An 11,560-nucleotide genomic window follows, 5' to 3' on the forward strand; every position below is an offset into this window, starting at 1 on the left:
GGGGGAGTGAGCGAGCGGCTGGGTGGGGCTTAGTTGCCAGCTGGTGTTAAACCACAACAGCATAACAAGCCAACTGAGCTGCCTCCTGCCCTCCCTTCCCACCCAGGGCAGAACTGGCTGGCTAAATCCTCCTTCAGCTCTTGGCAAAAAGGGAAACTGAGGCATGGAGCAGTGGGTGCACAGCTCTGGCCCCGGCTCTGTGGCCTTGCCAAGCTGCACCATGGCAAAGCTTTGCCATGTTCTCTGGCAACCTGGTAAGCAACAAGCCCTGGAGCCACCATCCTGCCCCATGGCACACAGCTCTGGCCACGCTGCCTCACTCATGCTTGGTTGCCTGAGGGACCGACTGGCTCCCCTGCCCCATGGCTGGCCCAGGTCATGCAGGGCACCTTTGGGATTTTGCTGTCTTCCCGGATGGGAAGGCTCCTGGCAGCAGCCCACCACGGGGACTGTATTTCTCATCTGCTTGCTTGGTCCTGGCAGTCCCTCGGGAGCAGGCTCCATCCATTGCAAGCTGGGTTTCTCCAGCAAGCGTGGCCTTATGCGGGGTGCCCAGGCATGGGGGCTGGCACGCGTACAGCCCCTTTTTCAGCCTAGGTGTCTTCTCCAGGCAGATCCTGGAGGAGCACGTAGATGGGCAGAGCCAAGAAATCATCTGTCTCGGAGCCACGCTAGGCAGACCCGCTGCACGTCCTCTGCCCTGCTTCTACCGGACCACACAGGGCCTGAGCGGGCAGGGAGGGCCCGGCTTGCTGGGCTTGTCGAGGGTACCTCACCCCCAGGCACAGAGGGATGAGCAGCCCAACATGTGATGTCTTGCACCGAAAACCCCACGCAAGTTGTCCCGGGACTGCACCCTGCCCCTTTCCCAGAGCTCCAGGGGGTCTGGCATGTCCCTTGGGGCTGGAGAAACACTTCTGCGGAGTGCTTGGGAGGAATGTGGGCATGAAGGGCATCAGCAGGCACCGCAGATGCCTCTCGGTGCGAAAGTACTGGATGGAGCAAAGGCAGGGAGGCTTCCTGCACTGTGGGACTACTGAATGTCAGAGTTCCCCAGGCCTGACCTCCTCCTCTTCTGCCTCCACATCCCGAGTGGGTGGAAAGTGAGGATGTTCGTGTGTGACTGCGCAGTGGGGTCCATCAGGCTGGAGGGTACCGTGGAAGTCCTGCGCATACTCCTTGTGCCTGCAGAAGCCATCAGATTAGCCAGGCCACGCTGGCTGGATGAGTTGGACCCAGCGCACACACACACACACTCGTGGCTGGGATTTCCAAAGCCCCGTCCAACACCACAGGATGTCCAAGGGCAGACTGCACACCGTGCCCAAGGCTCAGGATAATGCAACTTACTCCAGAGGAAAGTGCTTTATCTGATATGAATCAAAGCAGATTAAAAAAACCACCCATGGATTAATGAGAGATATACATAACAAAGAAAATGGGAAGTATGTCACAGGACTGTGGTTTCAGTCAGCTGTTTTCAGCAAACATGAGGCACAGGAGGTTTTGGTGGGCAGTTGCTGCAGGAGGTTGGGGATCGCTGCCATGGGCAGCACTTGCTGCAAGAGGAAGGGGCTTGGGGAAGGGGGACCGGGGCCCCGAGGCGGTGGTGCGGGGCTGGGCAGCGCTGGTGCTTTACAAGCAGTCGCTTCTCGCTTCGCACGGCAGGTCTGACTCACTTATCTGGAGGTTGAGCTCTGTTCTCTGTTTGTCTGGAACAGAAAAAAGACAAAACCCACCTTCACTGGTCTCTGGTCTGGCAGGGTTCTGGGCAGGGAGCTGAGCAGAATCTCTGGGAGATGCCACAAAATACGCGGAATTTCCTGAGAAGTCAAAATACAGTTCTCACTTCCTCTCAGCACGCCAGAAGAAAGAAAATACAACACAAAGTGCAGGAAGGAGAGGAAAATACAGGCAGTATGTGCTGGTTTCCCATAGTGCTTGTTGTGATAGGAACTACCTCGCCAGATAGAAATGCTTCTCCCCATCAGGGAGAGCGCTGAATTTCCTCTGAAAAACAATGAGATTCATTTCAGCAAGAAGCAGCAAGCTGTTTTCAAGCCCTGCTGCTCTGGCAGAGGTGAGGAGAAGGTGGTGCGGGGCTGGGCAGCGCTGGTGCTTTACAAGCAGTCGCTTCGCAGAGGCTGCGGCAGGTCTGACTCACTTATCTGGAGGTTGAGCTCTGTTGAGCTGAGGGTCGTGGACAGGTTGTGAGGCTGGTTCCCCTCGTACATGGTGTACTCCTCGTGACGCTGCTGATGGAGGTGCCAGAGGATGTCTCTGGACAAGAAGTGGGTCTCTGCTTTGCCCGACTCTGGAACAGAAAAAAGACAAAACCCACCTTCACTGGTCTGGCCCAAGGCAGGGTTCTGGGCAGGGAGCTGAGCAGAATCTCTGGGAGATGCCACAAAATACGCGGAATTTCCTGAGAAGTCAAAATACAGTTCTCACTTCCTCTCAGCACGCCAGAAGAAAGAAAATACAACACAAAGTGCAGGAAGGAGAGGAAAATACAGGCAGTATGTGCTGGTTTCCCATAGTGCTTGTTGTGATAGGAACTACCTCGCCAGATAGAAATGCTTCTCCCCATCAGGGAGAGCGCTGAATTTCCTCTGAAAAACAATGAGATTCATTTCAGCAAGAAGCAGCAAGCTGTTTTCAAGCCCTGCTGCTCTGGCAGAGGTGAGGAGAAGGGAAATTAAAAGGAAGAAGGGATAGCCTCGCTCCTTCTCGTCCCGTCAGGAGGAACGCCACTGAGCCAGCACACACACCAACACCTGTCCGAATGCTGGGGAGGGTTTGACAGCCCCAGCCGTTTCTCCCAAGAACATCAGCAGCGAAGGGAGCTGCTCCTTCCCCTGGAAGCCCCCTGTTATATTTAATCCTTGAGGAAGCGTTCTTGCTGCCCCAGTGGAAGACTGCTTGTCTCAAGTGCCTCTGGGGACTTCAACAGGGACCAGCTCTGCCAGCAACCTCCCCACTCCTCCAAGACCCACAGCAAGAAGTCCTTCTGTCTGGGGATGCAGCCCCTTCCTCCCACTGTGGCAGGGACCTGCATGCCCGTGTGAGTGGGGATATCAGCCAAGTGCTACGTGGATCCTGCCTGCTTCCCCTTGCTTGCCCTGATCCGAGGTCACTCAAGGGGCTGGGGGAGCACAGCCACCGTGCTGGGCACCCCTACCCTCTTCCCCTCCTCACTCACCCTCGTACACAATGAGCCGGTAGGTACCCGCGCACTCCTTGGAGCCTTTCAGGATCTCCTCCAATGTCCTGTAGAAAAGCTTGGCCTGCTCCAGGCGGTCCTCCCGGCTGAGGGCAGCACACTCATCCTGGGACATGGCGTAGAGGGACTGCAGCGGGGTGGCGTACTCCACTGCGCAGTGCCAGAGCTGCAGGGATGGAAGAAAAAGACACGGGGGCAGGAGGACCAAGCGCCTGGCAAAGGGCTGCCGGGCGACCCTGGCGCTGGGCAGAGCCCTCGAGACCCCTTGGCAGCTCCGTGGCCTGCCCTGCACTGGTGCTGTGTGCTGGACCCCCGGGACAGGGACAGGGGTTCTGGCCCCAGTGTCCCCCTGCCCTGTGTCGAGCGGGGAAAGAGCAACTGGCCTGGCAGGCAGGCAGGTAAGGCCATGCCCCGTGCGCCAGGTGGGCTCCGGAACCTGCCTCCCTCCCACGGGGCCCCAGGGTGCAGCCACTGGCTTTGGCAGCACTCCCAATCTGCAGCCTGGGGAGTGATTTTCCCCATGGAGTTTGGTCCTCCGTGGAGACGCCCCTTGCCCGTGACTGATCACACCTTGGTGGCTTTTCTGCTAGAGAAGGGGAAGTCTGAGCATCCTAATGGAGCGTAGGAGAACGGAGAAGAGGATAAATGCTGGCAAGGCGAATGCACAGCTAGAAGGAGGCTGATCAAACAAATGAGGAGAGATTTGTTAAGGCCATAAAAATTCCAAGGAGGAGCAGGGTTACCAGTAAGTGTTATATGGGGCAAACTGGCTTGGTGGTTTTTCTGCTAGAGAAGGGGAAGTCTGAGCATCCTAATGGAGCGTAGGAGAACGGAGAAGAGGATAAATGCTGGCAAGGCGAATGCACAGCTAGAAGGAGGCTGATCAAACAAATGAGGAGAGATTTGTTAAGGCCATAAAAATTCCAAGGAGGAGCAGGGTTACCAGTAAGTGTTATATGGGGCAAACTGGAAAGTTTAATAAAGCATGTTAGAAGGAAGAGGGACGGGATCCCTGGGTAAATGCAGAGCAGCAGGAAGAGCTACCAGCCTTGGAGGGCAGTTACCACAGTGACCCGGAGCAGGCGCCAAGGCTTGGACCTACCATCGCTGCCATGCACGCGTTCACCAGCGACTCGGCAGCAAGCTGAGGGACAGATTTTGCTGACAACATGCAGCGGGTCAGGGCAGGCCCAGGCTGCAGAGCTGCTGGAGCTCACTTGGTGCTGAGTGACTCAGCAGGAGACTGGCGGATGAAACACGGCATCAGTGCGTGCATTGTAGCAGGAAAAACCCGATGCTGACTGTACTCCCCCAGGAGCAGGGCCAGGAAAGAGGCTCTGGAGTCCCTGCAGGCATGGCTTTAAAAGCAGCAGCTGAGTAATCGGCCACCGTCAAAGGGCAAATTAGGGAGACCCAGGTGAGAAGCATCGCTCTGCCGATGCCTCCATCCGCGGCCGCGTCAGCAGGACCAGTGTGTTTCCTCCTCCAAGGGTGCAGGGGCAGAGGCCCATCTGCCTGGAGATGTGGAGGGAGATGAATGCAATGTGAGACAGAGGGATTTAGGGCTCGTCAGCCCGGAAAAGAGGTGACTGGGGGAAGGGGAGAGAGTCAAATTATATAATGACTCACACAGACATTTTCAAGCACTTCTTCACAACAAAAGGAAATATTCATTAGTCCCATGGGAAGTGATGCTCTGGACCCCACATCTGCTTTTTTCTGCTCAGTTTTCTGCTGTTTTCTGGACTTAAATCAACTCCAGGAGGGGTTAAGTGAGCCCAACATCCCTGCAAGGGCTGAGCCTGGGAGGAGGCAGCCAGGAGGAAGGGGTGCAGATGGCCGGCACGGACAGGACCTCTCCATCTCATGGAAGCCTGCTGAAAGCTGGGAGTATCTAATAGGAGAGGGGACACTGTCCTGCCCTTATGGCCACTTCTGGGCCGGGATCTGAGGCCAGGAAGACGTTTGGGCTGAAGCGTGCCCACTGCTCTCCCGATGCTGCACTCAATATACCTTGTTGTCTTCATCCCTGATTGCGTAGAGGCTGTGTTTGTAGACCCTTCTTTTGGTGCCAGCTCGGGTCAGGGTGGTTTCAGTGAGGTCTGTCAGGTACTGGATATTGCTGTCAGCTTTCTCCAGGTCATCATAGACGTCACAGCTCAGAGGGACCAAGATGTGGAGCTTCCAGGTCTCCCTGCATGCCAGCACGTTGGGGTTGGCTCTGCTGAATTCCTCCATCGACTTTTTCACCCCTGGTGGAAGAGAGCATCGGGCAGAGGTGCCTGGCGTGAGTGCAGCTGCTTTCTACCTTGCTCCCCATTTCCCTGCTAACACTGTAAAAGTGGGAGGATTGTTATTAGGAGCTATTTCTATCTGTAGGCGTGATAAAGCAGGGAAACAGCTACGTACGTGGCAGGACTATTTTTAGGTACCCAATGTAGTAAGACCAGGCAAGCCCATGAGCGACGTTCTGCTTCGACCTCTCAGACATCTCAGACATTTCCACTGCTGAGGGCTTCTGCGGAGGGAAGGAAAGACAGACCAGCGGTGATGAATGCAGCCACCTGGGCTCTTCTGCAACAGACGCTTCTCTGCAGAGACTGGAGAACAGCCACCTTCTCCAAAGAGATCTGGAGAGTGAGCAACCCTGCTGCTCCCTTCCACCGCCACGTCGGGCAGCGGGGCCAAGCATTCTTGATGGCCCACACAGCCCCTGCAGATGAGGAAGCTGATGCCAGAGCAAGCTGGACACGTTTCTGGCTGCATCCTCCACTGGGATTGCATGTCCTAGTGCAACTTGTGCATCTGCTCAGTGCTTCCAGTATGCGGGAGGAGACATCGCAGCGCCTGATGGTGGGATTTCCAGGGCCACCGGTGGCCCCTGCCAGCTCTGTGTGTTCATTTAGGTGGAAATGGCTGTTGAAACCCCACAGGCGCCTGACGGCTGCCCTCCCCAAAGCAGCTTTCTGTAGCCTGGGCGACCCCTCTCCCCTTCCAGCTCTGCTGGGGTAAAGCAGAGCCCTCCCAATGCTGCAGAGGTACCTGGAGCTTGGCTCTGCCACCCACAGCATGCCTGATAATTAACCCTTTGGAGACCATACAGGCTACCCTTTACCCCCAAGCACCAGCTTGATTGATGGATTTAAAAATACCCCTGTATTTTGTGTCAGCGGGGCTCTGGCTGCAGCAGGGCTGCTGCCAGCGCCCGGGGGCGGCTGTGCTCATTAAATGGCAGCCTGGCCCTCCTGCTGGTGTGCGTGGCAGTATGGGGCCGAGGAGATCAGCTCTTTGGGGCTGAGCTAACGAGAGCGTTTCTCACGCTGCGGGGCTGCGTGCGGGTGGGCTGTACGTGCGGGGGCTGCGCAGAGCTGGGCCAGCTGCCCCCACGACCGCTCGGGGCTGCCGTGCTCCCCGGGATGCCTGGCCAGGCTAGAGGTGTTGGTGCCTTACTTGGAGCCCCAGAGCGAGGATGAGGAGCTGGCACAGGCTGGCCAGGGTGAGGTGGAAGCTGAGTGGCTGTCCGTCTCCATTGACAAGAGTCACATAGGCTGAGCCACAGGCGAGCAGCATGGGCCTGTGCCAGTGCAGGGGGAAGCAGGCGCTCAGGGCCCTCCAGAAGCTGCCGTGGTACCTGGGTGGGGAAGGGAGATAGGAGACGGGCTGGCGGCCACCCGTCTGCCCGCCATCCCCATCTGCAGCCCACGGGGCACTGGCTGGGGGATGCTCCCACCTCCCTGCCAGTGCTGCTGACCTTCTAGAGCAGTACCGGAGCCAGGGAGCCCTGTGGGACCCTGCTCAGTGCACCCCAGGTGCCCCCAGCCAGGAGAGGGCTTGGGTCTCTAGCAGCACCCATGGGTCTCGGAGGGGAGCAGATGCAATGTTGCCCTAGACAGCAAGGGGAGATTACCTCCAACAGCCCCGTGCCCTCCGGCACTGGGTGGTGGGGGAAGGCTGGGGGCTGAGATCTGCTCCCCAGGTAAAGGGCACACTAGGGAGCTACCACAGAGAGGAGAGGGAGAGGTGCATAGACATACGGGGGAGCTGGGCAGGCAGGAGACGGGAGAGGAGGAGGAGGAGGAGCTGAGAAAGACACGAGGCTGGTGGAGAGCAGCATGTGCTGCCGGGGCACAGCAGAGCATTGCCACAGAGGGCACTTGTGGGGGTAGACACAAGGAGCAGATCCCTCCCGACACCCAGAGGCTGCTACGCCCTTGTCCCCAGGGTGGCCCCAGGAGCCCAGGAGACAGCCTCCCCCACGCTGGCTCACCTGGATTGGAGGTGGAAGATCTCCTCGACCAGGTAGCAGATGCCCTTGAGCAGCACCCCGATCTGCAGGCCCACGAAGTGGGAGGTGAAGCTGCGGATGGTGGGTATGAGGGGCTCCCCGGTGAGGTACAGCGCTGCGGCACACAGAACCAGGAGCAGGTACACGGCACGCTGCGCTCGCCGTCCCCGGGCCTTGGGGATGAGCAAGGCGGTGGGGTGGCTTGGCTGCCACGATTCCCGAGACATCTGCGGCAGAGAGGGGGAGTCAGTAGCAATTGTTGTCCCCAGCGCTCACAGCAGCACTGTGGGGAGCGGAGAATGGGGACACACATGCACATCCAGCATGAACACCCCAAAGCACGCAACAGAGCCATCCCTTCCTTTGCATGCTGCTGAAACGCAGCCGCTTCTGGGGAGGTTCCCTTGTGCGCTGCACAGGCCACCTCGGGGCTGCCCCCCGTGCCCAAATGGGCTCGGCAAGACAGGGCCTGGTTGGCCACCCCACTCCCAAATCGATGCCAACCCTACGCCAGCCCTCCCTGCTCCGCAGCCACCATCGCTCCTCTTGCCGCACTCACCGGAGCAGTTACCAGCCGTGAGACCGGACGCTGCCTGGGTTTCCTGCACTGCAGTTAACTGGCTCTGTGCTCCAGCCCTTGCAGCCGTGGCTCTTTTTGGAGGCTGCTGCCGCAGACAGAGACCCAGAACCCCCACAGGTGCAGCTGCACGATTCCCAGCACTGAGAAAAATGAAAATGAAAGGAGTTGTTGCAGCTGCAAGCAGCTTGTAGAAAGCACTAGAGCCCTCCCACGCAGCGCACCCATGAGGCCTCTCAGCCTGCAGGAAATCCAGGCACTTGGCAGCGCTGGGTGGATGTGGCAGGTTTTGACATCCGTGAGCTCACGCCTCTGGAAAGCCCCAACGTATCTGTCAGGTCATAGTGGGGCTGAGCCGAGCTGGAATGAGAAAGCAAACCAGAATTTATTGAGATTTAATTTATTAAGTGCAGCAGATTTCAAAGATTGAATTTATTAAGTGCAGCAGGTTTCCAGGGGCGAAACAGAAGCAAATTCCTTCTAGCAGAGAGGGTGACTCACAGCACCCTGGATCCCCCCACCCCACCCAGCTCCGGGAGATGCTGGCTCGGGAGGCAGTGCCCAGCCACTGGCGACACAGCAGGGGCTTCCTGCAGCCAGGCTCTTGCTGGCCAGTAAGGCCCTCAAGCCTCTCAGGTCCCTGGTCCTAGCGACCACAGACCCAGAGCAGCCGAGGTACACAAGGCCGCCTTTGACTCAGCTGTTATTGCTGAGGTTTGCCCTCAAACCTCCCAGGTCCCTGGTCCCAGCAGCGGAGTCTGCAGCAGTGAGGCATTACCCATCCTAGAGGAAGATTGACTCAGCGCGCACACACACAAGCCCATAGGACCGGGTGGGATGCACTCGAGGATGCTGAGGGTGCTGGCTGATGCCATGGCAAGGCTCCTCTCTCATCTCTTTGGAAGACCGTAGCAATCGGGAGGTTTCTGATGAGTGGGAGAAGGCAAACATCACTCACAACTTTGAGCAGGGTGAGAAAGAGGGCTTGGTGAACTACAGCCTGCCCAGCGTCACCTCCGTCCCTGGGAAAGTGGTGGAGCAAATCCTCCCGGCAATCACTGCCAAGCACCTGAAGGACGAGAAGGGACCAGCCAGCAGGGATTTACAAAGGCCACATCGTGCCTGACCAACCTGACTACCCTGAATGGCAAGAAAACTGGCTGTGTGGATGGGGGGAGAACCTTCACTTCAGCAAAGCTTTCAGCATGGTCTCCCATGGCCTCTGTGTAGGTAAACTGGGTAGATACAGGCTGGGTAAGGGGGTGACCGTCCAGAACAAGCTCTGGGTCCAATTGCTTTCTGCCCAGGAATGCCTGTGGACGCAGGGAGGCTGCCAAGGGACCCTCGCAGTCCCCACAGACCCACAGGCACCTTGCTGGGGGTCTCCGCAGGCTGCAGTGGGCACACAGCACAAGGATCTTGATTCAGATGTGCCCACAGGTCACATTTCATTCAAGCATTTGCAAACCCGGAGGGTGGGAGGAAGGAATAGATGCCCAGAGAGACTGGCAGTGTGCTACTTGCGCTCGTCTCAAGGTTATCGGAGTCTGTTTCGGTGGTACTTTAGAAACCGCAGCAAACCCGCTTTACAGGGCATCTGACCTGTGTTCCTAGCCTGGGGAGGGCTTGTGGATATAGCCAACGTGTTGTTTGCTTCTTCAACACAAAGGCTGGCTAAAACATCAAGCGAATCACTTCCTCCTCCTGCGCTGGGTTGTCCCTGGTGGCTGAGCTTCACTGACCAGCTCCGGCTGGCTCTTGCGGTGCAGTGGAGGAGGCTGCCCGGCTCCCCAGCCCTCTTCTCGCCGGTCCCTGAGCAGCTGGGTGGCTCTCCTGCCCATGCAGCCTGGCCTCTTGCTTTCTCAGTTCTACCTTCAGCGTGCTAACACCCATGGTATTTCTGTCTCTTCTCACTTCTGCTCTGAGCCTGCCTTTGCCCCACAGCCCCAGATGTGCCTCATATGTAGCTGTTGCCCAGGTGCTAATTGCAATAAAAAAAGCAGCATGGAAGAGCCGTTTTGTCTGCCAGAGCCTGCAGAAGCAGACAACAAGGCTGGAGGGAGGTGAGGATCGGAGGAAAGAGGAATTGCATCTGCAGCTTGCAGGCCAGCTGCAGACGGGGACAAAATGAGAGCTCCCATGCTCTCAACCATGTTGCATCACTTCGACACCACTTTGCTCTTGAACAATCCTCCCAGCTGCCCCCCAGCCTGCCCAGGCTCCCTGCCGTGCTGCGGATGGGACTGTGCATGTGGTGCACAGCTCGGAGCAGAGCTGTGGTGCCCAGTCCAAGAGCTGAGCCTGAACTCCAGGAACGAGATTTGAATGTCTCCAGCGGAGGCTGGACATCTGCGACATCTGAGCTTGCCTGGGAACGGAGAGCCCAGTGCTGCCCAGCGCCTCTGCACAGCCAACAAGAAGCGGGAGCACCAAAGCTGCCGCTTTGTCCTCCCTGGCCTTTTGTCTAGCCGACAATTTGCCTTTCCAGATTGTGCCTTGATTGAAGTTTCCTTTTTCCCCGTTTGCTATTACTCCTTCAAGGGGAGGGAACAAGAAGTCATGCATGACGCCAAAAGATTTTAGATGCATAAAAAACCCCAGCAAGCGACCTCCCCAGACCAGTGCCATGGCACTTCCAACCAGGCTAGTGCTGACACCTCTGTTTGAGATTTAGTTGGGCAAAGAAATCAACTCTCTGTAAAGCAGTCCATAAAACGCACCTACACTGCAGACCCCACTGAGACTGGTAGTTTCTCACCCTAGAGGTTTTTAAACCGCTAGTGTGGCAGGCACCATAAACCCCTCATGCGCCATGTGCCATGGCCTCTTACTAACCACAGAGCAGCATGTGCGTCAGCTGGTGCTCACTCATGAAAACCGCCATGTGTGGCACAGATGGATGCGTGGGGCATCCCCACCTTCCCCACGCCCCATGTCTTGGGCCACGTGCGGTCTTGGGCAGTTTCCCACCAATGCCTCCGTGGGATGCTCCTGATGCAGACAAATCACAGCAAACCCACCTCATTATGTTATTGGAGATGTCCGCGGTCACCTGCTAGATAACTGACTCATCAGCACCAAACTAGTCAGCACTAGTCGCCTGGGCTTGCTGGTTTCCACACCGCTGCTGTGCTGCTGTGAGTGGAGATGGGCCAGGGCCAGGGCAGCTCCATGGCCGGGTGTTACCTGGGTGCCTGTTCTCAGCCTCTGCAGCCTGCTCTGCCTCACCCTTCTGGGCACCCGAAGGACCCTGCGACATCCCTCTGAACAGCTGCTCTATTTGTGTACACCTGGGCAGAGATGCAGGAGCTTGTGGTCCAAACCGACTGTCCAAACCACCCTTGGTTTAATCACCGTCCAAACGCAGCAAGAACTAAGCTGTCTGCTGAACCAGCAAAGGTGCTTGCAAAGGCAGGGAATGACAGAATCGTATGAATCATAGAATACCAGGTTGGAAGGGACCTCAAGGATCATT

At 57.4% G+C, this 11,560-nt stretch overlaps 1 protein-coding gene across 1 annotated transcript; it reads right to left on the minus strand.

Moving 5' to 3' along the window:
• Window positions 1-2,097: 2,097 nt before the first annotated feature.
• TMEM173 (transmembrane protein 173) lies at window positions 2,098-8,154 on the minus strand. Its single transcript, XM_019472281.1, has 7 exons — window positions 8,068-8,154; window positions 7,491-7,735; window positions 6,674-6,854; window positions 5,633-5,741; window positions 5,237-5,475; window positions 3,203-3,389; window positions 2,098-2,314 (listed from the first exon to the last, which is right to left on the minus strand). The coding sequence occupies exons 2-7, from the start codon at window positions 7,733-7,735 to the stop codon at window positions 2,121-2,123; spliced, it is 1,155 nt and encodes a 384-aa protein (XP_019327826.1). The 5' UTR covers window positions 8,068-8,154; the 3' UTR covers window positions 2,098-2,120.
• Between the last annotated feature and the right edge of the window lie 3,406 nt (window positions 8,155-11,560).

This window comes from Aptenodytes forsteri, unplaced genomic scaffold (assembly GCF_000699145.1).
Source record: "Aptenodytes forsteri isolate BGI_AS27 unplaced genomic scaffold, ASM69914v1 Scaffold19, whole genome shotgun sequence".
NCBI lineage: Eukaryota > Metazoa > Chordata > Aves > Sphenisciformes > Spheniscidae > Aptenodytes > Aptenodytes forsteri.